Raw genomic sequence first — 27,925 nt, forward strand, 5'->3', positions numbered from 1 at the left:
AGGCCCTAGTCCATCCCTGTCACAATGTATGGGTCAGAGCTAGGCTCTAGTCCATCCCTGTCACAATGTATGGGTCAGAGCTAGGCCCTAGTCCATCCCTGTCACAATGTATGGGTCAGAGCTAGGCCCTAGTCCATCCCTGTCACAATGTATGGGTCAGAGCTAGGCCCTAGTCCATCCCTGTCACAATGTATGGGTCAGAGCTAGGCCCTAGTCCATCCCTGTCACAATGTATGGGTCAGAGCTAGGCCCTAGTCCATCCCTGTCACAATGTATGGGTCAGAGCTAGGCCCTAGTCCATCCCTGTCACAATGTATGGGTCAGAGCTAGGCCCTAGTCCATCCCTGTCACAATGTATGGGTCAGAGCTAGGCCCTAGTCCATCCCTGTCACAATGTATGGGTCAGAGCTAGGCTCTAGTCCAACCCTGTCACATTGTATGGGTCAGAGCTAGGCCCTAGTCCATCCCTGTCACAATGTATGGGTCAGAGCTAGGCCCTAGTCCATCCCTGTCACAATGTATGGGTCAGAGCTAGGCCCTAGTCCATCCCTGTCACAATGTATGGGTCAGAGCTAGGCCCTAGTCCATCCCTGTCACAATGTATGGGTCAGAGCTAGGCCCTAGTCCATCCCTGTCACAATGTATGGGTCAGAGCTAGGCCCTAGTCCATCCCTGTCACAATGTATGGGTCAGAGCTAGGCCCTAGTCCATCCCTGTCACAATGTATGGGTCAGAGCTAGGCCCTAGTCCATCCCTGTCACAATGTATGGGTCAGAGCTAGGCCCTAGTCCATCCCTGTCACAATGTATGGGTCAGAGCTAGGCCCTAGTCCATCCCTGTCACAATGTATGGGTCAGAGCTAGGCCCTAGTCCATCCCTGTCACAATGTATGGGTCAGAGCTAGGCCCTAGTCCATCCCTGTCACAATGTATGGGTCAGAGCTAGGCTCTAGTCCATCCCTGTCACAATGTATGGGTCAGAGCTAGGCCCTAGTCCATCCCTGTCACAATGTATGGGTCAGAGCTAGGCCCTAGTCCATCCCTGTCACAATGTATGGGTCAGAGCTAAAGATTCTGATCCGTATAGATGTGTGTAGCTATCAGATTAGGATAGGTTTGGGCTGATACGTGTATTGGCAGTTGTGTATTGATTCAGATAATTACGGAATGCTCCATTTTTAATGCTTCTTGATAGCTGTAGATGTTAGGACATGATATATGGTAGTAGAGTATGTACGTGTTGTTATGGAATGGTAACGTGTCCGGAGGGTCGGGTATCACAACAATGTCAGGGTACACTGGTCACATGGTTATATAATGTATCAGGTATCACCACTACCTATAGGTACACCATTGTCTGGGGGTTCCTCGTTAGGCATTACACACCTGGCAGCCAGGTAAGTCAGATCGTACTGTCCAATGTTTTAGACAAACAGTGAAGAAACTTTATTGAGGAAAAGTAAACTCATGATCATCACTACTGCTATCATAAGGAAAATTGTGAACTTGTCTTTTCCAATAGAGCAAGAGAAAAATTTTGAATTCAACAGTATCAATATCATGCGATGTTAGGAAAACTGTTAATTCAGAAATATTGATTAAGATATTTAAGGCTGTAATTCCAGAAGTATTGATTAAGATAATTAAGGTATTGATTAAGATATTTAAGGCTGTAATTCCAGAAGTATTGATTAAGATAATTAAGGAAGGATTAATTTCTTGCGAACCGTAATAATTACAAATGATTTATTTTTGTTATGCATAACATCATTGATGTTGGTAGAACAAGAGGATGACTTGTACATGTACAATAGTACTGCTTTGAGGGATTGTATATTTCTGGACTAATGACTCTAGAAAACCTAAATCTAAATTGCCCGGTACGGAGTGATGAAGGTGACATCAGGGTTGTTAGCTGTATTCTGATTGGCTGGGTGTAATTGATGAGGAGGTATAACTGTAATACTTAAGGAAATTTTGTGTCAGATATCTGTCCATACATACACATGGTGACTGGTCGGATGTCTGTCCATACATACACATGGTGACTGGTCGGATGTCCGTCCATACATACACATGGTGACTGGTCAGATGTCCGTCCGTACATACACATGGTGACTGGTCAGATGTCTGTCTGTACATACACATGGTGACTGGTCGGATGTCTGTCCATACATACACGTGGTGACTGGTCGGATGTCTGTCCATACATACACATGGTGACTGGTCAGATGTCTGTCCGTACATACACATGGTGACTGGTCGGATGTCTGTCCGTACATACACATGGTGACTGGTCGGATGTCTGTCCATACATACACATGGTGACTGGTCGGATGTCTGTCCATACATACACATGGTGACTGGTCGGATGTCTGTCCATACATACACATGGTGACTGGTCGGATGTCCGTCCATACATACACATGGTGACTGGTCGGATGTCCGTCCATACATACACATGGTGACTGGTCCATTGGTACAAAATCTGTCACTGCAGGTTTACTAAACTATTCCATAGACACATTTAACAAGTATAAATATGTGATCTATTCCCAGGATGCTAGAATACAGAATATTCTAAATATAAATATCAACTTTGAAGACCTGAGTGTGGCGCTTTTCAAGAACTGATTTCTATTTAATTGTGATGAATCCCTAATTAACTCAGATATCAACTCATGTAGTAGGTAGCTATACATCAGTGCATTATCTGACATATTTAACAAGAATAAATTGCTGTGTGTATGTTTATTATCTTCAAGTTCCTAACGGGAATTTCCATCGTTTTCCAAAGATGGCTGACATTGAGAATTGACGGTCTTTTTTTCTGTAAAAAAAATTTGAAAACGTCTCTACCTGTATAATTTGCGCACCCCCAACTTTAAACTTTATTTCAGTACAAAAAAACTGCGCAAATTACACGAGTTTTTACGGTAAGCTAAAACCACAGTGCTAATATAAATCTCTCTCTACAGGTGTCAGCGCACACTGGAATCTGTACATGAGGTGGCCAAGTCTCAGCTCCGACAGGAAATGGAGGCAAAGTTTGCTGAGGACCAGGCCAGTCTAGTCAATAAATATGAGGAGGACAGTAAAAATCTCAGGTAGGAACTTCTATCCAGACCAAACTATTTCCTCCATCTTATAACATAATGATAGTTTTATATACCGCTATATCACAGTAACAAAGTGGTTCACTAATTATCATCTTATAACGTAATGATAGTTTTATATACCGCTATATCACAGTAACAAAGTGGTTCACTAATTATCATCTTATAACGTAATGATAGTTTTATATACCGCTATATCACAGTAACAAAGTGGTTCACTAATTATCATCTTATAACATAATGATAGTTTTATATACCGCTATATCACAGTAACAAAGTGGTTCACTAATTATCATCTTATAACATAATGATAGTTTTATATACCGCTATATCACAGTAACAAAGTGGTTCACTAATTATCATCCGTGATTATTGGGCCTTTAGCAACCAGCCAATTGTCTTTCTCGAATCCCTGCATGTGCAGGGTTAGCACGGGCCTTGAGAAAGCCTTGAATTTCACCTTGGGTCTTGAAAAGCCTTTAATTTCATTCTGGGCCTTGAAAATTGGTTAACAGCCTTGAAAAATCCTTGAATATTAAGGTTTCATTAGGATAAATGAAACCCTGGCCACTGATCATTTGGATTCAACTTTGTCTTTGCCGTTTCCCCTACAAATGTTAATAGTTACCATGTCAAGTTGTATTTTGATCAAGTGGATAGTTATAAGTTGCCTTTTTGTTCTCTTGTTCCCTCTCAAGATGATTTAGATGACGGGTAAAATGGGCCTTGGATATTTAATTAAGACATTGAAAAAGCCTTGAAATGGCGTTGAATTTGGTTTGACATAATCCGTATGAACCCTGCTGCGGAGCATACTGTACCACCGGAGCTCCCATTTCACCATTAACAGGTTATACACAACATTTCTTGCCCTGCCGTACCACATACTTATTTACAGCTGAGTCAACTGGAACACAACAGAGTAAAGTATCTTGTTCAAGGATACAACAGAGTGCACATGCCAGGACCCATACTAGCAACCCTTCGGTCACATATCCCCGTGTCCTTCCACTAGGTCACATATCCCCGTGTCCTTCCACGAGACACTTTGCCTCTGAATCTACATTATTTTAGATGTTTCTGATTTTCATGGTTTTAGACCTTTTTCACAATAGATTATTTTTCAGTAATCAGTAGTGCGTTCTACCCTCCTATATTTTTTGTTTACTGTCAACAACACTCACAGTGTGTCTGACAATCTACATAGACTCTTTACCACAGCCTTTTATAGTTTACTAGTACTTATATATTATTCATTTGGCAGCAAATCAATCACAGAATTGTGAGTGGCATTCAATTGAATTCAGCAGTCCAGAATTTTATGAATATTGTAATGAACAAGGCTTGACTTTGACTCTTGGAAGTAAATATTTTATCAGTTTGTCCAGGCCCTGTCAGTGATGAACTTTTTTACTGGTTCTCATTATGATTGTACAAATATACACACAATGAAATACATCATGTTGAAGGAACGACCTTGACTCGACCTTACGTGAGCTGGATGAGGTGAAGGAGATGTATGTACGCGTGTGTACGCAGAAGGACAACCTGGAACAGGAAGTGCGTGCTCAGACTGAGGCTGACATGACGCGCAAACTAGAACAGGTAATAGCTGTCTCTAGCCACTCATCTCTTGATTCAATGGCAGATGTTCTCATAAAAACAAAAAATTTGGTAACAAATTTTTTTAGTAATGACATCGTTTATTTGTATACATATCAGTGGAACCCCGAAGATAAAAGGGATCAAAATAACATAAAGGAATCACAAAAAACATTGACTCCTGTACAGTGGGCAGTCCAGATATTGATATTTACTTAGGAACAGTATTTTTGAATGCAATCTGGGGTGGCCTATTTGGCTACTAATTAAGTCATAAAATCTAGGCACCAATTGGAAAAGTTAAGTCGCCTGGGCAGGTTGTCTTACATTTAAAAAATATCTTTTAATTCCTTAGTACAGTATAACATCTCTCAATAACTTTTTCAATTGTGAACCCCATTTTAGCATTGACTACAACCTTTGAAAATTAACCAAATCACAAATTTACACAACTTTTTAGTGGCCATGCAGGCGCCTTATAGGTCAATAACTGGTCGCCAATGGTGAATTTAAGGTGTCCATGGCCACTAAAATAGGCGCCACTTTGAGCCCTGATGAAACGAATAAAATTAATTAATACCCTGGCTATTAATAGTTTAATACCTAATTAAATTCAGTGTTGTGATGATACTCATATTTATATATAGATCAAGTCAGAGCTACAAAAAGAGAAGAAAGAGGAGATGGAACGAGTGAGAGAGGAGGGGTCTGAACGCGAGACGAGTATAAAGGAACAAGTGAAGAAGGAATTTGACGAGGAAACGCGCCGTACAGTTGATACCAAGGTAAGCACAGGGGAAAAAAGGAAATGTGGGTTAAGTTTGATAAGGATTTTTAGGTCACCTGAGATGACTTCTCAATAATCAAGAGGCCAAGGTCATGACATTGGGCCAGTAGCATGCTGGGATAAAAGGCTGAAGGGCTGCGAAGTTTGTTCAGATGAATGACCTTGATGTGTTTTCAAGGTCACATGGGTCAAATGTGTTAAAATCTTTTAAACAACTTCTCCTCCATAACCAATCGGCCTAGGGTCACAGTATTGAGTAAGTTGCCTGCTGGTATGAAGGACTACCAAGTTTGTTCAGATGAATGACCTTGATGTGTTTTCAAGGTCACAAGGGACAATGTGTTAAAATATTTAAACAACTTCTTCGTAGGGTCACAATATTGGGTCAGTATCAATATAGTATGCTCGGAGTACTGTCAAGGTCACAGCTATATATGGAAGGTCACAGCTATATAGGGAAGAGATGTAGTAAATCATAGTTTTGAAAGCAAAAGATCCTTTATTCGTGAGTAAACATATCATAACTCAGGTGACTGATAAGGCCGATGGACCTCTTGTCTTTGTGTTATGAAATTGAAAATGTGAAAGTTAACACCAACATTTCAAATCAAAGCATCCAACTGACTCAGAATTAAGAGAGAATGGTTACTTCAAATATTGGAATTTTCAGTAAATTTTGAAATTTGTGAATTTGTGGTCAAACTACAACAGACATATGAACAAAATAATCTTAGGGATTTTCAGCTGTGTCCATGCAGTCAAAATTCCAAAATTCCACCTTCTGAGCAGGTTAATTTTAACATTTATATTTACTGGTATATGTTTACTAATCAGAAGGCAGTATGTAATTTAGCATTGATTCCATACCCACACTGGAGAGTTCTACTTTGATTTGTTACTGTGATGTGTAGAGTTGTCTCCCCTTGACCTGTATGGAGTTATGGCTGGAGGTATTAGATCTATTCATTGACTAGTTTTCTACACATTGGTTATGTCTGTAAAATATTATAGAGCCGACCTTTCAAAATGGCACAGTGACTTGTTATCAAGTATAAAATCGTTAGAGGAACACAAAGTCATAGATTATGTTATATTAATTCCTGTGAGTTCTTTTATTTTATTTGTTTATTTATCTTCTTTTTTGGGGGGGGGGGGGGGGGGGGGGGGGGGTAATAACTCCAATTTAAAGGTTTCCTTTTGAATTTTCAGTAAGTTACAAATATTAAAAAAATATACTGATATACTGCTGGATCACATATTTGGTTGGTAGCTGGAACATGGTAAGGCCATTTACAGAAGTGATTTTAGGTATATTTTAACCAGTCTGTACACAAAAATGGTTCAGTATTTAGATTTCATGGATCGGTATTGTGAAATATTTATAATTATAATAAAGAAAGATCAATTATTTTGATCTGTATCAAGATGCGATCAATTTGATCAAATTTTGGTTTTGATCAATTGCACTGTATGCATGCTCATGAAGAAATATTGAAATATTGTCATGCTTATAAAATGAATAGGACAATCAACAGGAAACTTTTATCCCAATTTACCTTGTATGTGTGTGATATGAAATCATACGTCAAATGATAACATTGTTAAATTAATCTGTTAAAAGGCAAATATTAGTTATGTATATAATATCCTTATAGCAACATACAAATTGACATAAATCAGGTCATGGTGGCTTAAAAAGTTGTGTCCAGGGGTCAAAATTAACTTTTTTCATCACTAGCAATGAAAGTGTCTTAAATTTCCACTAGCAAAATGAAATATTGAACAAGCAAAATTTATAGCAGTGTTTTATCAATTTTAATACAAAATAAAGTAGAGAAAATACAGAATCACATACATCACTTATTGGAAAAGATTTCATTTGTTGTAAAATCATAATTTCTAATGTTTCTATCTATTTTCCACTTATATTTTCACTATTTAAGCTTGTGTACAGGGCTTTTTCTGAGGGATTTTTGGGGCCGTTAATGGGCCCCATTCCCAATTGGAATTAATTATGAAAGCCAAATTCCCAAAATTTGCAATCTACTCCTGAACAAATCTTTCCTAATTCACCAATTCTTCCCAAAATGAGACAAAGGCCCCATCCCAAACCAGTGAGAAGAAGACCTGGTGTATCACTTGCATGAGCAGATTGTCTTGGAAAACAAACTAGGAAAAATTTGCGAGTAGACAAAATTTTATCTAGCATTTCCTGCAATTTAGCTGGCATTTTGCTAGTTATAAAAAAGTTAATTTCGAACCCTGGACTGTCTAAGCAATATTTTGATGAAATTATGATTATGTATTAAGACAGCTAATATACGCTTGTTTAGGATTAAAGTACTTATATGCTGTAATAAATAATACTTTGAAAATGTTTCCATATCCAATATAATTGCTGACTCGGGTCTGGAATGTCACTATGATCAGTACGCTGATGACTGATGTTTTTAGATATTAAGATTCTATATTGACGCAGTGTTAAATGTTTCGCATATGTGTATTGTAGTTTTTTTTTTTTTAATATTGCACGCCTGTACGTGCTGTCCATTCAGTTAGGGACCTATGGTACACCATTGTCTCGTATTGTACTCTGACAGCTTTATAATTACATACCAAACTGTAAATTAACAGGGGTCATACTCGTTAAGTGGGGTCATACTCATTAAGTGGGACATACTCGCTATACACGGCCACAACATCAGTATTTCCATACTATAACAGTTAGATTTAGAAATATAGAAAAAAAAAAAAGATTCATTTTCATTTAGCGTACAAAGATTTAATAATGTTTGTACCAGTAATTATTAATAAAATATGTACCCCTCCGGATGTATAAAGTAATTAAGTTAATTGACTAATGTTTGAACACAATGTGTTATCGGTAGATACGGGTGGCTACTCACCACTGCTTCTATTGAATCCCAGTTATTTATTAGTTAGATATATCAACTTTATAACATGTTGTATAGACTGACCTGTCGAATCTCTGAGCTAGCTCCAATTATTGTGTGACCTGGACTGAAATATCTGTGTCCCTAATAATATTCACACATTGCTGCAGAACATCTTGATGTTTCTGAATATGTTTCCTGAACTCGGTATTATATAACTACCCTAAGTCCTTGTTACAGACATACAAATCTTATTTTTTTCCTTTCAGCTCCAATTGAAAGATAAAAAAACATGACCTTCATTTTTTGACATAATGTAGTTCTTAACAATACAACATACCCTAAGTCTTTGTTGAGACATTAAAATCTTTTTTTTTCTTCCAGCTAAGATTCAAAGATGAAATTCTCCATTTTTTGGCATAATGTAGTTCTGAAAAAAAAAAAAAAAAATATTGAGTGTATATTATACAAGTATAATACTTAAGTATTCAATATTAATGAATTTTGAATTCATGGTAAATAATTTGTGTTTGGTATATACCGACCGCCTCTGATGTTCAGATAGCGTCTACATGTACCTGAGTGGGGTGTAAATACCTGAGAGATTAGATCTGAGCCACACACAATGGAAATGGTGACAATAGTTGATATAAGTTTGTTGTTGTTCTTTCAGGTTTAATGACACGGGGCGGTCTGTGTGTAATTTAAACAACCCTATCCCAATATACACAACCAAAGTATGCTATCAAGCTTAACGGACAATTTCAAAACTATGTTTATTTTCCAATCAACTGAAAATTGTGCCATTTCATAGTCAGTACTTTATTGTAATGATGTTAAATCAAGACCTGGATTTTAATATTTTACATTTTAATGAATTACTAAAACATTACTGTTAATACAGTATGAAGCTGATTGGTTTGATGATCATGTCCAACAGGTAGTTCTGTCATGTCTAACAGGTAGTTCTGTCTTACGAACTGAAACACACCACATTTACCAACACTCCATATTTCTATGGATATTATGTTGCTGTAATTATGATATTCGACAGGTCTGGGCAAAAATATTGAATTCTAAAAATAAAGTGTTAAAACCTGCTGGTGTCCAGCGATTAAATCCCGAGTATGTGTACACTGTCTATGTGATATCAGGCGTAGTATTGTGTTCGGGGGAGACGGACGTACTGGGCTAACACCTCAGGTAACATATTTTATCTATTTCTGACAAAAAATGTAGTAGAGTCAATAGGAATCAGGTTTTTGAAACAAAAATTAGGAATTTCAATATTTTTAGTACAATTTTAAACATAATTGGACGGAATATTTTTTGCGCTTGACTTTAAAATCATGGACTGCACTGTTTTGTTTCTAAAAGTTTGTGGAGAAGACAGATATAGTGTTGTAGGGTTTGATGTGTGTGATTTGAGTTACCGATTTGTGTCTGATATCTTTGTGTCTTAGACATGTTCAGTGTGAAGTTATGGGTGATATTATACCAGTATAGATTTCAGCTATAATATTCTCCAGGAACTCACAAATACTGATGTGTGAGACCTGAAATTATGCTTACAGATATATTTCCCAAGTGTCAGGGGCCATGACACCTGTCCCCCATCTCTCACCCGTACTAATTTAAGATAAAAGTTTTGAGGAATTCAAATTCTGTGACAGGTTGCCCTAGCTAAGGTGGCCTGGTTTGAGGAGCAGAGAAGTGCCAAACAAACTGCCGTGGAGAAAGCTGTGAAGCTTACGGAGACGGAGTGGAAAATCAAGTTAGAGAATTCTGTACAGGCAGAGGTTGCCTCTCGCATGCAACAAGGTACAATTAAATAAGTCTTAAGACTAGATTATGATTTTGCGATTTTGGGTTAAAATTTTTATCATTCCCTCATCTGTCATTTGAGAAAGTTTTTGAGTCCCTAGCTATTTTCTGGCTGTTATTTTTTATTTATTTATTTATTTTTTTTTTTTTGAGAAATGTTTTTGATTATAAGAAGTCCCAAGCTATTTGTGTGTGATATTTTCTTGATATTATTAATTGCTTCTAGAAACATTTGAGTTGATTTTCCTTTAAAGATGAAATAAGATAATGGATGCGATTACCAGAGCTATTGAACCTATACACTGACTTCATCAAACCATGTCTCTTGTATATTACAGCAAAGGAAGATTGGTCAGCACAACGCCGTTTGTCTTTTGAGAGTGAACTCAAAAAACAGCTGCAAACAGAGCGGGAGGCTCTGGAATCGAAGCTTGCTGCGGAATACACAAAACGTCTGGAAACAGAACGGGCCAAGTGGCTCGAGGACAACCAATCAGAGATGAGGCGGTCAATGGAGCGTGAGAAATCGCGGGCAAAGACAAAAACAGAGCTTGATGTGGAGACAGCTGTGAAAAAGGAATCGGAGAAGTGGAAAAAGAAAATGGACGATGAAGTTAAAAAGAAAGTAGATGAACAATTGTTGAAAAGAGTTGAGGACGAAATGGTAAAGAAAGTTGATGAACTAAAGACAAAGATGGACAAAGAGGTAGAAGAGAGGGTAGAAAATGGGGTCAAGTTAAAGTTAGAGGAGGTCAAGGTCGGACTGAAGGAGGAAATCAAAGCTACACTAGAGGAAGAGGTCAAGGTCAGGTTAGAAGAAGAGGTCAAGGTTAAGCTGGAGGATGCAAGGAAAGACTGGGAGGAAAACTATGAGCAAGAGACACAGAAAAAAATTCACAACGAGAAAGAGAAATGGAACCGAAGAAAAAGTAACGAGATCCAGGAGAGATTGGAGGAGGTGAGTGTTGTGATGAAAATTGATATCAAATTGGGTGGCCTGTATAATGGTCATCAGTGAACAATACCCAACTACAAGCTTGAGGAGTACTTAGATTGACGATAGGTTTCATAGGAAATGGAAACAAATGGAAGATTCTGTTTATCACATATCTATAAAATATTTTGGGAATATTTATCAACATACATTTTCTCGGATAATGGGAAGTCTTAAATAATCATATTTTACTCTGAATTTCTTTCTTTGTCTGGGACACCATGAAGTTATGACATAGCTACAATTATTGATGTTATAGCACTGTGGTACTCAGAGATGTCAGGCCTAGAGGTACACCGTCTAATGTTAACAGGGTGGAGTAATTAAGGTGACAGGGTTGTCTGGGTTGTGACCATCTAACATCCCATATTTATTGTTTACAGGAGAGACTGTCTCTACAAGGGGAACAAGAGAAGCACCTGAGGGAGAAACTTGATAAGGAACGAACAAAATGGGAGAGTACTTATGAGGAACGAGTCACGGAGGAGAAAGGCAAGTGGGAAAATACTTACCAGGAACTAGTCATGGAGGAGAAAGTCAAATGGACGAAGGAACAGGAACAGTCAAATAAACGGGTACTGGAGCAGGCCAAACAGGCCTGGGAGGAATCACATGAGCTGAGTGTGCAAAAGATACAGGAGTCCATGGAGGAACAGATACAGGGGAGGATTTCTGCTGAGGTATATTACAGGAATACAGACTGATCAACTTTACCACTTACATCTCAATTTAATTATTTAAAAAGTGGGAGTTTTAGTGAAGAAATGAGATACGGTGGCTGTGGAATGTTTTGTTGGGTAGGAATTACAGGGCTTTGTGAAATTTACATATGGCAACTGTCAGCTTACTAGTTTCTTCAAACATCCATTCTGGTTGTAGATTGGCTATAATGCTACTGTCATAAAGGTGATTCCATTAGATCCTTTAAACTTCTTGATTTTTTTTTTTCAAATTTCAAACATTTGGTCCCTTGTTGAATTAATCATAGCTGAGATATCCTGTATTGTTAGGCAATCCAGGACGTGGAAATATCTAAGATGTGATGATTTATATTGACGGAAATAAACATATGACTATGTTTCAGGTGTCTCTGGCTATAGAGGAGGCCCGCACAGACTGGAGTCGGGAGAAGGATCTCGAGGTGACGGCAAATATTACCTCCTCCGAACTCTCCAATAGTGTTCTAAAAGAGGTACGTTTTACTTTGAATCGTTCATATCGCGTAATGTGATCTCTGTATCGTGTAGTGTGATCTCTGTATCGTGTAATGTGATCTCTGTATCGTGTAATGTGATCTCTGTATCATGTAATGTGATCTCTGTATCGTGTAATGTGATCTCTGTATCGTGTAATGTGATCTCTGTATTGTGTAATGTGATCTCTGTATCGTGTAATGTGATCTCTGTACAGGAGATGGAGGTGCACAAGTCCCAGATTGCTCGACTCCAGCAAGAGATGAAGCAAAAAGAGGAGACCTGGCAGTCGGACCGAGCTGAACTGACTCGCCTTAAAGATGGTGAACGAAAGAGGGCTATGGAGGAGATTCAGGACCAGTGTGAAAGAGATTACAAAAATTTTACAGCTGAACACCATGATACTCTAACACAGGCACTGAGAGCTGCCCGCGAACAACACACACGGGAAAAGGTAGGTCAGGACGACACTCTAACACAGGCACTGAGTATGGTTTAAAGATTTTAAATATGTTTAAGAAACAGTTGTAAGACGGGGAACTGACCTATGACCCAACCTCATCTGATATATTTTGACTATCTGTTGATTGATAACGTCTCATTTTCTGAGAAATGTAGTACAATGTGGTTTACAAATGCAGCAAAAGAGGCAGAATTGGCCGTGTAAACATTCTGTCCTGAGAAACGATAAGTTGTAAGTAAGTTGATAAGAGTTATCTCCCCTTTCTCATTTCATCACATACCAAACTGTGCTATTGTTGTGACCATGTTGTAGACTGATCTTGAGCGGCGTTACTTAGAGGAGATAGAATCTCTGAAGCTGAAGGAATCACGTTTACAGGAAAATCTACAGAGTCTGGGGATGGAGGAGGTAAGATATCAGATAGGTTTGGAAATATTAAGTCTAGATCTAATGTATCGTATTTAACTACGGCTAAGGCCATATCAAATTAATTAGTTTAAATAAGGAAGGTAGAGCCAACGTCAGTTCAGGTGGGTGGGTCCTTCAGCGGGGTGCTTCACTTGAACTTGGATACACAAGGTATGCAGGGCGATTAACAGAGTTTATAAATATAAAGAGGGGGGAGGTTAACCGCAACAAGGACAAGTGTCACCAGGTAAGTGGGTTACTTATAATTTATTTGTCGACTAGTTTCGCCTCTATATGCGAGGCTTCATCAGGACAAATTATAATACAAATTTTCCCCCTGAAGTACATTTTTCGGGGTTCAGAATCTATTGTGACGTAGTTCATAGACAATAGATATGGGCAGATAAGCCGTTATTAGTATTTTTCTCGTTCAAATGTTCGAGCTCCATATGAGAATACATGTATATATTAAATGTTCGCTACTCCATGTTAATAAAAAATTATTCTGTGTTATAAAAAGTTTGTTCTTGTTATTTCCGGTTTCTATATTCACTGTCTCTCATCTAGGCAGATCGTGGCGTCAGATACAGATTTGTACGCCAGTTTCTTATAGTCTACGATCTTATCTGGTAAGTTCATAATACTACTGGTTTTCGTGGAGGTGTTTTCGCTGGAATCATCGCTAAGTTGTAGGTCATCTTTCAGCATTTCCAACGTGTTCTGTACGTATACACAATAAGCCTACAAATGCATTCCAATACCTACACTATAGGAGTAGCCACCCCAAGCACCAGAAGGACAATATACCTTACGCTCAAGCGCTCAGAATCAGGAAAATATGCAGTGCCGAAACGGACTTCGAACTTGAATGCTCGAAACTCCGCGATAGATTTGTGACCAGAGGATATCCACTGGTATTAATCACGAAATCCATTGAGAAAGCCAGAAACACCACGAGAGCTAGCCTCCTAGTTAAAACAGATACTAGAAAAACAACAGAGGTTCTACCGTTTGTACTCCCATTTAATCCGTACAACCCAGACATTACAAAGATTCTGAAGGATAATGAACACATACTCAAATACGACCCGGAAACAATGAAAATACTAACATCTAGAATGTTAGTAGCCTATACCAAGCCGCCTACGCTAAGGAACGTTCTAGTCCGTAGCGACATCTCATATGAACGCAAACCCACGGGCAGTGGACCGTGTGGTAAGAAATGTAAAATCTGTAAACATATGAATACCACCGAATCATTCACAAGCCATACTACGAAAAAAACATACAAGGTAAAAGGGAACATAGACTGCCAAACCACTGATGCAATCTATCTCATCAGTTGCAAACGATGTCAGTCTCAATATGTGGGACAAACATCAACCACGATCAACACTCGTATCAGAAACCACATCTATGATATAGTCCGCGAAGATGAAAGGAAGCTGGTCGCGGTACATTTCAGTAAACAAGGACACAACATTGATGACGTCATGGTTACCGGCATTGTGTCCGGTAAACATGACGTCAATACGCGATTACGCACAGAAGAAAGTTGGATTCATATACTCCGCACACGAAGGCCGTGGGGCATGAACATTATAACGTAATTATGGCAAAAACAAAGAGAACTCCGATGAACAACACAACAGTCAGCACCAAGATCGCATGTATATTATGCGGCAAGAAACTAGCGAATTTAAGCTCATTAAGAAGACATGTAAGCAGAATACACGGGAACCCAACCAACACCCGTTATATGTGCAAGATATGTAAGCGCACATATGGACGGAGGGATTTATATGATCGTCATATCACGGAAAAACATCCATTTTATAAGATAGAACCAGAGATTTTCAAAGACGAAGTAAGGAAGGAAGCTGCCATTCCAAATAAGTGGCAAAGACCGGCCGAAGCTTCAACAAAACAAGATTGGACAAGAGTTAAATTCAAAGTCAAACCGGCAACGAACGGCAACAGCCCGGGACCACCTGTGATAACACCGGAACCCGTACAGAACACGTTGGAAATGCTGAAAGATGACCTACAACTTAGCGATGATTCCAGCGAAAACACCTCCACGAAAACCAGTAGTATTATGAACTTACCAGATAAGATCGTAGACTATAAGAAACTGGCGTACAAATCTGTATCTGACGCCACGATCTGCCTAGATGAGAGACAGTGAATATAGAAACCGGAAATAACAAGAACAAACTTTTTATAACACAGAATAATTTTTTATTAACATGGAGTAGCGAACATTTAATATATACATGTATTCTCATATGGAGCTCGAACATTTGAACGAGAAAAATACTAATAACGGCTTATCTGCCCATATCTATTGTCTATGAACTACGTCACAATAGATTCTGAACCCCGAAAAATGTACTTCAGGGGGAAAATTTGTATTATAATTTGTCCTGATGAAGCCTCGCATATAGAGGCGAAACTAGTCGACAAATAAATTATAAGTAACCCACTTACCTGGTGACACTTGTCCTTGTTGCGGTTAACCTCCCCCCTCTTTAAATTAATTAGTTGGTTCAAAGGCCAGTTTTTGAAAAAATAAATGAGGGAGTGCAGCATTTTATTTTGTAGTTTTATTGGATAAAAAACAGATGTGGGCGATTTTATTTAGCCCACCATCATCAGATCAACAGATGTATACCAGTATATAGAGGTTACCTACGATGACTGGTTACCTACGATGACCGGTTACCTATGATGACCGGTTACCTGCAATGACCAGTTACCTACAATGACCGGTTAAATATGATGACCGGTTACCTGCGATGACCGGTTACCTACGATGACCGGTTACCTATGATGACCGGTTACCTACAATGACCGGTTACCTATGATGACCGGTTACCTACGATGACCGGTTACCTACGATGACCGGTTACCTACGATGACCGGTTACCTATGATGACTGGTTACCTATGATGACCGGTTACCTACAATGACCGGTTACCTATGATGACCGGTTACCTGCAATGAGCAGTTACCTATGATGACTGGTTACCTACGGTGACAGGTTATCTACGATGACCGGTTACATACGATGACTGGTTACCTATGCTGACTGGTTACCTGTGATGGCCGGTTACCTCTAATGGTCGGTTACCTACAGTAACCAATAGCATAAATCAGGCTTTATGTGATTGACTTAATACGATCCTAAAGGTAGCTCTGTATTTTTCAGCCCACATACCAACGAGCTATGGAAAAAGAATGTGACATGTTTGAAAAGGAAAAATGGCGGCTACAACAGGAAGTGCAGGAGAGAGATGCATTGTTGGAAAAAGCTGATTTTCATCTATCTCAGGAAGTAGACAAATTGCGTGCAGAGCTTGAGTCTGCATACCAGCGGAGGTTGGAAGCGGAGACTGCCAGTCTGAAACAAAAGTTTGACCTGGAGTCGAATCGTCCAGAGCAACGGGAGAAAGTGGTGGATAAAACAGCTGTGTTAGAAACAGAAATCAAAAAGCTTAAAGACGAAAATAATAGAATCTGTAAAGAAAACCAAAACCTTGTCTTAGAACTAGAAACCTTAAAAAATGAAAATCAAAAGAAATTAGTAGAATTACAGGCGCTTAAAACTGAAAAAGAAATCAGTAATGAAGAAAATAAGAATGTAAAGGTCGAAGTTCAAAAGGTCAAGGCTCAAATGTTTGAAGAAACCAAGCGGTATGTGAAAGAAGTACAGGATCTGAATGCAAAGATGGCTGAACAGTCTCAAGTACTGAGTGAATTTCAGGCTCACAAGGAGGAACTGGCCTCGGCCAAGGTTGTGTGTCAGACACTGGTGAGTAAAAATGAGTCGCTCCTGGAGGAGAGACAGTCTCTCATGGAGGAGAGAGAAAAAATTCTTGTTGAACTTGACAGTGTAAAAAGTGAGAACACCGACCTAAGTAAGCTAAAGTTTGAGATTGAAAAGCTTCACATTGAGGCTGAAGTGTTCACTAAGCTTCGCGCTGAAGTAGAACGTCTGGAGACTGAGAATGAACAGATTAGCCATCTCAGGGCAAACGTGAAGCAACTTGAGGCTGAAAATGCAGGTATGAACAAGCTGAGGGCAAAGGTGGCTAGACTGGAAGCAGAGACGGACACAATCAGCCATCTTAAAGTAGAAGTGGCCCGACTCCAGGCAGAGAACACTAATATCACAGCCTTGAAGGCCGAGATGGATCGACTTCAGACCGAGGTTGAGGAAGTTAGTAAACTCAGGGCAGAAATCCAAAGGTTAGAAAAGGAAAACCAAGGCCTGGCTGGTCTGGAGGCTGAGATAGGACGACTGACCTCCGAGGTGGAGAATGTTGGTAAGCTGAGGTCAGAGGTCGAAAGGTTACAGTTGGAGATGACAAGGCACCAGGACAAGGTCACAAAGGTCGAAGGTGAGAAAAGTCGTCTGGTGGAGAATATCCGGGACATGGAATCAGCATATCGCCGAGACATGGTCAGTCAAAAACAGCGACAAGAGGACACTACCAACAGACTGAGGCAGGCAGAAAAACACCTGGTGGACGCCAAACAGCACTACAGGTACATATATCCCCTCAACTTACACACGTGTTACACTCGTACATCGCCTCAACCTTACACACATGTTACACACGTACATCCCCTCAACCTTACACACACGTTACACTCGTACATCCCCTCAACCTTACACACGTGTTACACTCGTACATCCCCTCAACCTTACACACATTTTACACTCGTACATCCCCTCAACCTTACACACACGTTACACTCGTACATCCCCTCAACCTTACACACGTGTTACACTCGTACATCCCCTCAACCTTACACACATTTTACACTCGTACATCCCCTCAACCTTACACACGTGTTACACACGTATATCCCCTCAACCTTACACAGGTGTTACACTCGTACATCCCCTCAACCTTACACACGTGTTACACTCGTACATCCCCTCAACCTTACACATGTGTTACACTGGTACATCCCCTCAACCTAACACACGTGTTACACACGTATATCCCCTCAACCTTACACAGGTGTTACACTCGTACATCCCCTCAACCTTACACACGTGTTACACTCGTACATCCGCTCAACCTTACACAGGTGTTACACTCGTACATCCCCTCAATCTTAAACACGTGTTACACTCGTACATCCCCTCAACCTTACACACGTGTTACACTCGTACATCCCCTCAACCTTACACACGTGTTACACTCGTACATCCCCTCAACATCCCCTCAACATCCCCTCAACCTTACACACATTTTACACTCGTACATCCCCTCAACCTTACATACATGTTACACACGTATATCCCCTCAACCTTACACACGTGTTACATTCGTACAACCCCTCAACCTTACACACGTGTTACACTCGTACATCCCCTCAACCTTACACATGTTACACTCGTACATCCCCTCAACCTTACACACGTGTTACACTCGTACATCCCCTCAACCTTACACACGTGTTACACTCATACATCTCCACAACCTTACACACGTGTTACACTGGTACATCCCCTCAACCTTACACACATGTTACACTCGTACATCCCCTCAACCTTACACACGTGTTACACTCGTAAATCCCCTCAACCTTACACACACGTTACACTCGTACATCCCCTCCACCTTACACACGTGTTACACTGGTACATCCCCTCAACCTTACACAGGTGTTACACTCGTACATCCCCCCAACCTTACACACGTGTTACACTCGTACATCCCCTCAACCTTACATACATGTTACACACGTTTATCCCCTCAACCTTACACACGTTACACTCGTACATCCCCTCAACCTTACACACGTGTTACACTCGTACATCCCCTCAACCTTACACACGTGTTACACTCATACATCTCCACAACCTTACACACGTGTTACACGTACATCCCCTCAACCTTACACACACTTTACACTCGTACATCCCCTCAACCTTACACGTGTTACACTCGTACATCCCCTCCACCTTACACACGTGTTACCCTCGTATATCCCCTCAACCTTACACACGTGTTACACTCGTACATCCCCTCAACCTTACACACACGTTACACTCGTACATCCCCTCAACCTTACACACGTGTTACACTCGTACATCCCCTCCACTTTACACACGTGTTACACTGGTACATGCCCTCAACCTTACACACGTGTTACACTCGTACATCCCCTCAACCTTACACACATGTTACACTCATACATCCCCTCAACCTTACACACGTGTTACACTCGTACATCCCCTCAACATCCCCTCAACCTTACACACGCGTTACACTCGTACATCCCTTCAACCTTACACACGTGTTACACTCGTACATCCCCTCAACCTTACACACGCGTTACACTCGTACATCCCTTCAACCTTACACACGTGTTACACTCGTACATCCCTTCAACCTTACACACGTTACACATGTACATCCCCTCAACCTTACACACACGTGTTACACTCGTACATCCCCTCAACCTTACACACGTGTTACACTCGTACATCCCCTCAACCTTACACACGTGTTACACTCGTACATCCCCTCAACCTTACACACACGTGTTACACATGTACATCCCCTCAACCTTACACACGTGTTACACTCGTACATCCCCTCAACCTTACACACGTGTTACACTGGTACATCCCCTCAACCTTACACACACGTGTTACACTCGTACATCCCCTCAACCTTACACACGTGTTACACTCGTACATCCCCTCAACCTTACACACGTGTTACACTCGTACATCCCCTCAACCTTACACACGTTACACATGTACATCCCCTCAACCTTACACACACGTGTTACACTCGTACATCCCCTCAACCTTACACACGTGTTACACTCGTACATCCGCTCAACCTTACACAGGTGTTACACTCGTACATCCCCTCAATCTTAAAAACGTGTTACACTCGTACATCCCCTCAACCTTACACACGTGTTACACTCGTACATCCCCTCAACCTTACACACGTGTTACACTCGTACATCCCCTCAACATCCCCTCAACCTTACACACATTTTACACTCGTACATCCCCTCAACCTTACATACATGTTACACACGTATATCCCCTCAACCTTACACACGTGTTACATTCGTACAACCCCTCAACCTTACACACGTGTTACACTCGTACATCCCCTCAACCTTACACATGTTACACTCGTACATCCCCTCAACCTTACACACGTGTTACACTCGTACATCCCCTCAACCTTACACACGTGTTACACTCGTACATCCTCTCAACCTTACACACGTGTTACACTGGTACATCCCCTCAACCTTACACACATGTTACACTCGTACATCCCCTCAACCTTACACACGTGTTACACTCGTACATCCCCTCAACCTTACACACCCATGTACACTCGTACATCCCCTCAACCTTACACACGTGTTACACTCGTACATCCCCTCAACCTTACACAGGTGTTACACTCGTACATCCCCTCAACCTTACACACGTGTTACACTCGTACATCCCCTCAACCTTACATACATGTTACACACGTATATCCCCTCAACCTTACACACGTTACACTCGTACATCCCCTCAACCTTACACACGTGTTACACTCGTACATCCTCTCAACCTTACACACGTGTTACACTCATACATCTCCATCAACCTTACACACGTGTTACACTCGTACATCCCCTCAACCTTACACACACGTTTACACTCGTACATCCCCTCAACCTTACACGTGTTACACTCGTACATCCCCTCCACCTTACACACGTGTTACCCTCGTATATCCCCTCAACCTTACACACGTGTTACACTCGTACATCCCCTCAACCTTACACACACGTTACACTCGTACATCCCCTCAACCTTACACACGTGTTACACTCGTACATCCCCTCCACTTTACACACGTGTTACACTGGTACATGCCCTCAACCTTACACACGTGTTACACTCGTACATCCCCTCAACCTTACACACATGTTACACTCATACATCCCCTCAACCTTACACACGTGTTACACTCGTACATCCCCTCAACATCCCCTCAACCTTACACACGCGTTACACTCGTACATCCCTTCAACCTTACACACGTGTTACACTCGTACATCCCCTCAACCTTACACACGCGTTACACTCGTACATCCCTTCAACCTTACACACGTGTTACACTCGTACATCCCTTCAACCTTACACACGTTACACATGTACATCCCCTCAACCTTACACACACGTGTTACACTCGTACATCCCCTCAACCTTACACACGTGTTACACTCGTACATCCCCTCAACCTTACACACGTGTTACACTCGTACATCCCCTCAACCTTACACACACGTGTTACACATGTACATCCCCTCAACCTTACACACGTGTTACACTCGTACATCCCCTCAACCTTACACACGTGTTACACTGGTACATCCCCTCAACCTTACACACACGTGTTACACTCGTACATCCCCTCAACCTTACACACGTGTTACACTCGTACATCCCCTCAACCTTACACACGTGTTACACTCGTACATCCCCTCAACCTTACACACGTGTTACACTCGTACATCCCCTCAACCTTACACACGTTACACATGTACATCCCCTCAACCTTACACACACGTGTTACACTCGTACATCCCCTCAACCTTACACACGTGTTACACTCGTACATCCCCTCAACCTTACACACCCATGTACACTCGTACGACAACACATACACACAGACTCATTGAGTGATCTGTTAACATTATATAATTCCTGATATAGAAATACATGGTGACTGATTTACAGGAATTTCCTCTTTGGGCTAGATTATCCCATTCTTGGAGACTGATTTTATCATTAAAATCTTGTTTAGGTCTCAGATTGAAAAGCTGAAGAAGTCCTTAGAGACAGAGAATAACATGGCTATGGAGACGATGAAAAACAAAATGGTTGAGATGCAGAAGGCACATCTGGTAGCTCTGGACACGATGAAGAAACAGTTCAGGTCAGACATGGAGGGCATGCGAGACAGGGTGAAGGACCAACGAGCTCAGAAGGACCTCAACTCCATAGAAGTACAGGTAAATCTCCTTCAACAGAAGTATGAGAACTTGTGGTACAGTCTCCATCAGAAGTCTGGCATTATGAATTCCCATCATACTCATAAGTACCCTCAGATATTTTAATAACTGTCCCAACAGAATTATGATGTATGGAGGAAATTCCTTGAACATAAGTATAAGGTTAAGAGGAAATTCCTCCGGTACAAAAACTGAATAGTTTAGGGGGAATGCCCAAACATACAGGAAATGACCTAGATACGCTTCTGATTTTTTTTTACAGTTATCAGGTTGTTTTCTTATGAAGTTGGGAAGTGTCACATGGAAAATTTTCCTGTAATACAGATGTGGAATTTATGTAAAATTAATTATTTCATTTAAATGGTATATTTTATTGTATCTACAGACTGACTCGGAGGATGACGAGCAGGGAGTGATGGAATTGCGGGAGCAGTATCTGGATACCGTCAATAAGATAAAAGGTACATATCTGGATACCGTCAATAAGATAAAAGGTACATATCTGGATACCGTCAATAAGATAAAAGGTACATAACTGGATACCATCAATAAGATAAAAGGTACATATCTGGATACCGTCAATAAGATAAAAGGTACATACATATGTATCTCCGCACAAATAACACATTTTTACAGCTTCTTTCTTTTATAATATGTTTTTCCTATACATAAAAGAGATTCCGGTAAACTTTAGCATTTAGGACTTCATTTCAGTTTTATTAGTGCCCTATAGGTGAAACCTAGGGGACTGTTGGTTTCTTTTCCGTCAGTCTTGTACGTATGTCACGCCAAAGTTTGTCAGCGCTCTAGCGGCTTCATTCCTTGAAGGATTTTGATCAAACTTCACACAATGATGAAGGACCATAATATCTTGGACAAGTTTTAGTTTCAGTGTTTTTAGGTCAAGATCAAGGTCACTGTTACTATTTTTAGCGGGGTCGGTAGAGGACATTTAATGCTTTAGCAATACCCAGCATGCTTGTTTCAAAATAAAAATGCCCTCTAATTAATATGAATATAAAGCTTTCACCAACTGATTCAACAAAATAGTGGGTGTTTATAAAGCTATGACTTTGAGGATTGAGTTCAATCATTATTTTGTTGTAGATGACGTAATGCGACACATCACGGAGACCAACATGCGAGCAGCTGAAACAGTCAGGTGTGAGATGGCTCAGGAACGCAACACCACACTTACCGAACTTAAGCGCATTTACATGGAAAATGTTCGCAAAATTCTTCAAAATGAAATCATGGGGTAGGTGTACAAACGATAGAAAGTTTCTAATCAACCAGTCACAAATAAACAGGTCTTTACCCTGGATATTAGAACAAACTTAAGCTGTATCCCCCATTTCTGATAAAACGGTTCAACAGAGAATTGGATATTACAGAGATGAATCAATACTTTAATATGTAGAGGGTTTAATCTTGATGGCTTGATGGATATGTTCTATATTGGAGTTTTGGGTTTTTTTAATACTCTAATGTAAAAAGATTTTGTTTTAGATCAGGATTATAAATATTTTTTGTCATTTTGTACTTTTCAGTGCCAATATTGAAGCCAAGCTAGCTGATATTGAACAGGCTTTGGATGTTATCTCCTTTGATAAACCACTGTCAAGGTCAGTGAGTCCAGGTTCATCAAGGTCATCCACACCTACCCCAACAAGAGAGGTTGAGGGTTCACGCATCATTGAGTCAAAGGGGTCAGGGGTCAGTAATGGTGTGTATGGGGGACCGGAACAAAAAAGGAATCCGAGGAATGTGCAGGTGGATCGTTACAATGGCTACAGTCCATCAAGCACGAATTCTGAGGAATTGTATGGCAGCCAGCGTGGGGACAGTCGCAACAACCGAACACCAACTGAACGAAGTGAACACCCATCAGAACGTCCTCATAACGGCCGGTCTTCACAACGTCCTCAGAGTGGTCGCACCACAGACCACCACAGCAACGGTTCTATGCTTCCTCCTAAAACCAGGGTGCCTCGCCAGGCCAAGGAAGTGAAGTTTAGTCGGTCGGTGGAGGAACGTCACAATCGCACTAAAAGTTTACCAGGGTCACGTTTAAACAGTAAAGACAAGCTTGTTAGCTTCCGTACTGTCTCGCCCATATCCTCCAGCGATAACTCCGATCCAGAGACATTCATCACGACACGTCGTCGACACAATGACCATAGTGACCACCATAAAAAATTGCCGAGCAGATTTTTATCTCCATCCAACGAACCCAGACTGTCATCGTCATCCAACTCCTCTTTTGTGGCTGTTGATCCGCGTCCCCAGAATGCATCTCTTCACGGTGCTCTATTCCCTGTATAAGACAGTCTCTGAGCCAGAACTAGGTACAGACCAGCCGCGGACAGACTACCGTTTCAGTAACTATAAATACACATCCCTCAGAGATGGCCTCGCTAAGTTCCGCTCCCCGTCCCCCACCAAAGACAGCACTAGTGTGTCACATGACGACCTGCGAGTTTATAACGATCCGGAGCTGGACGCATTGGATCGTAAGTCTTACAGTATTGATGTTGGTCTGAACACGTTAGGTCTGGACCGGACATCACCTCGCAAGTTTAATCCCTCTCCGGAACGCCTCAACAACAGCAACCGCGATGCTGGCGAGTCTCCGGTAGGCACACCAAGGAGAGGTCAAAAGGTCGCAGAAAAGAGGTCACAAAGTTCAGGTCCACGAAGTCGAGAGGTCACTAAATCTGCACCCTGGGATATTGAAAAGCGTTACTATAGTTACCGGTACCAACAGCCTGTGAAAAACCTAGTGGAGAAGTACCAAGGCTTGAATCTGAAAAACTAGACTTTGTCAGGACTTCAGTGGGAAGAAAAACAATTTTAAGTTTTTATGTACAGAACTTAAGATCTGTTTTGTACATCAACGTCTTCCTGATTTGATTCAGCATTACATGTTCTAGTTATCAGCCAGTTGATATTCAGTAGGTTATTCGTTAGCTAAGATTGAATTAACATTTTGACAAACACATCAGTACAAAATAGCATTGCAGGGCTATTTCTGAGAGCTTTTTTGGGGGCTGATAATGGGCCCTGTTACCAATAGAAATTACGTTATTTTTAAGTCAATTTTCAAAAACTTTTTACTGTTTGCTTCAGGATCCAAGCCAATCTAGTTTCCTCTGAAAATGAGACAATTAAATGGCCTCTCCCAAACCAAAGAAGAAAGCCCTGCATTGTAAGGTGTCAGATTTTTTAGTTGTCGGAAGAAATAGCTGAGTAGTCATACAAATAAGTTCGAATCTTAAGTTTTAATGAATGTCTGCTACAACCCTCCATCTAAACATGGAAAAACATTAGATATACAAAAGTCCACGATAGAGGGAAGGTCGTGTGTATGACAAAAATCTGTTGCGATAGAATTGAGCGAGACGGTGTAAATAGAAAAAATTATCTGTGATATATACATAGTAGTTTCTGAAGACCAGGACTTATATTTTCATCTCTGATACATAGTCAGAATTTAACTTTCCATTTTCCTTTTCATACTTATAAATGCTTGTAGAATTAAAACACTTGATCATTTCTCACTGGTGTGTTCACCCTTTTCCATTTTAGAACTTTTCTGGTGGCTTTGTCCTCGAGAAGAGGAAAATGAAGTTTTGAGAAATAGTCTTCGTGTGTTTAGTTGGCCATGGTTATAGGATATAGGTAATTACTTCTATCTACTTACTTTAAAGCCCTGTGTCTTCCCTACGCTTTAGGTTGTCTAGTAACATCTGTGTTTCCAGTCAGTCAACACTTCAGTGTTGATTTTGTTGACTTTCGTTATAACATCACAAAAATTGGATCATACAGAATAGAATTCTCATCTAGATATTCACACGAGTTAATATTTAGATTAAAATTAAATTGTTGAATTACTTAAGAATCAGATAGGAGGCAGCTACTGCAGGTTAAGGATGGATACATCAACCCTAAACCGGTATTTTGGTATAACAGTACATGTATTCTACTATTAATATTCGATCTATTCAGTCCACTTAGATGATAAAATTTTTCACTCTTACCTCAGAAATATTCATTTAGATTTGTTTTTTACGATTACATGCAAACTGGGTCATTTGTAAGTTATCTAATTTCTTGCAATTTTCTTTTTCTTTTTTTTTTCAAAAATGATCAATTTGTATGATGTTTTACTACAACACTGTAACACGGGTTTGCAGTCTTGCCTTACAAATTAAATGAGGTGTGTAGTAAAAATTGTAGGTACCTTTTTATACCGTGTTAATATCATGTCAAATGGTGCAGCATTTATATATACATTGTGTGTATAACACTGGTGCAGAAATTAATACTTCAAGGGAGGTAACTCCTATCCCAATGGTGTGTCATTACTCAAGTTGTCTCCCCTGAATGTTACTGTAGAATTCTTGTTTAGTGTTAGTATGGCGGGAGTGAACACGGTACATTAGTGTGAAGTTTTACAGGAATTACAGCAGTTACAGGATTAGGGAAAGACACATACCTGGTATGTTGTCTGTATCATAACTCGCAATGATAGAATATTTCATTATTTCTTTGCTATTACGACACTGTTGAGTCAACAGAGAAACTTACTTTTGTTATTTTGACAGAACAGGAATACAAGAGAATGATTTTACGCACACTGCTGAGAAATCCCTAAAAGTATCATGTAATACGAATGTAAAACCTTAGATTTGTGGTAAAAAATATTTTTACTGAAGACTGGAGTTAAGTCTTAACCTTCAACAAGTCAGCTAGGCTTGTTGTCTGTGCCAGTTTTCACACTCTCCATAAAATTCATCAATCCTGTACATACAGACCCTGATACAAACAGAAAAGAGACAACATTATATAAGCCTGCTGCCTGTAATAACAAGCCTTGTATAATCTCGGGTATATTACCATACGTTTCCGTCCATTTAGCCCTGTGATTGTACAGTTGTTATTTCCCATTTTGCATGTGTCTGTTGCTTCCTTCTCTGTAATTACTTGACAAACAAATTATGTTGATCAATAAATTGTTGGGAATATTTGATTACACAAAACATTCCAGATCTCTCATATTCCTGCCATTTTGAACAAGTCCTTCTTATGCTGCCAGACTTTGGCGTTATATAGGTCAGTACTACAATGTTTTCCCTCAGGCTGTTTTATCCAGTTATAACCAGTTTTTACCAGTTATAACAGTAGTCTTTGTGAGTTATGTGTATAGAAAACAAACATTATGTTAACAGTTTATCTACATGCTAGTCATACCTTGGTTTTGTTGAGTTGGTGTTTTTTTTTAATACATCTCAGTTATCTCCCTTAGATTAATTTGTATTAAGGCTCATAACAGACAGGTTGGTGTGATGAGGGACATTTATAGGACACTTGAACACTCCAGTCAGCCCAGCTACTGGAGGGCTGAGTACTCCATAAACCTGGAGAGCAATCCATTGATGGAGAGAATGTCTGGGAACACTTTTCGAAGGGGAGGTAACTACACTAGCCAGAAATGCCTCCCTGGTAATTTTCGACTGTTGATGGCTAGAAAACCAGTAGTGCCAGGAACACTGGTACAGTGGTACTACTGTGTAGGT

General features: G+C 40.3%; 3 protein-coding genes across 4 annotated transcripts in view; all 3 read left to right on the forward strand.

The window, feature by feature from the left end:
- The window catches only part of LOC117315996 (nucleoprotein TPR-like), a 74,118-nt gene extending 46,893 nt beyond the window's left edge, over window positions 1–27,225 (forward strand). For both annotated transcript variants that reach the window (XM_033870480.1, XM_033870481.1), the window contains exons 14-27: window positions 2,978–3,106; window positions 4,585–4,720; window positions 5,365–5,502; window positions 10,072–10,219; window positions 10,561–11,180; window positions 11,600–11,896; window positions 12,301–12,408; window positions 12,627–12,863; window positions 13,185–13,280; window positions 16,492–17,831; window positions 22,139–22,346; window positions 22,732–22,807; window positions 23,454–23,604; window positions 23,897–27,225. In XM_033870480.1, coding sequence (XP_033726371.1) covers window positions 2,978–3,106; window positions 4,585–4,720; window positions 5,365–5,502; window positions 10,072–10,219; window positions 10,561–11,180; window positions 11,600–11,896; window positions 12,301–12,408; window positions 12,627–12,863; window positions 13,185–13,280; window positions 16,492–17,831; window positions 22,139–22,346; window positions 22,732–22,807; window positions 23,454–23,604; window positions 23,897–24,671 — 4,459 coding nt within the window. In that variant the 3' untranslated portion in view covers window positions 24,672–27,225. The remainder of the gene's footprint in view (window positions 1–2,977; window positions 3,107–4,584; window positions 4,721–5,364; window positions 5,503–10,071; window positions 10,220–10,560; window positions 11,181–11,599; window positions 11,897–12,300; window positions 12,409–12,626; window positions 12,864–13,184; window positions 13,281–16,491; window positions 17,832–22,138; window positions 22,347–22,731; window positions 22,808–23,453; window positions 23,605–23,896) is intronic.
- On the forward strand, window positions 13,360–15,777 carry LOC117315997. The gene is made up of 2 exons (XM_033870482.1): window positions 13,360–13,622; window positions 14,726–15,777. The coding sequence occupies exon 2, from the start codon at window positions 14,893–14,895 to the stop codon at window positions 15,466–15,468; it is 576 nt and encodes a 191-aa protein (XP_033726373.1). The 5' UTR covers window positions 13,360–13,622; window positions 14,726–14,892; the 3' UTR covers window positions 15,469–15,777.
- On the forward strand, window positions 24,673–27,626 carry LOC117315892 (the record flags this gene model as incomplete). The annotated part of the gene is made up of 1 exon (XM_033870307.1): window positions 24,673–27,626. A coding segment is annotated over one exon (492 nt), but the record flags the coding sequence as incomplete, so codon positions are not given.
- Between the last annotated feature and the right edge of the window lie 299 nt (window positions 27,627–27,925).

This window comes from Pecten maximus, chromosome 17, assembly GCF_902652985.1.
Source record: "Pecten maximus chromosome 17, xPecMax1.1, whole genome shotgun sequence".
Lineage (NCBI taxonomy): Eukaryota > Metazoa > Mollusca > Bivalvia > Pectinida > Pectinidae > Pecten > Pecten maximus.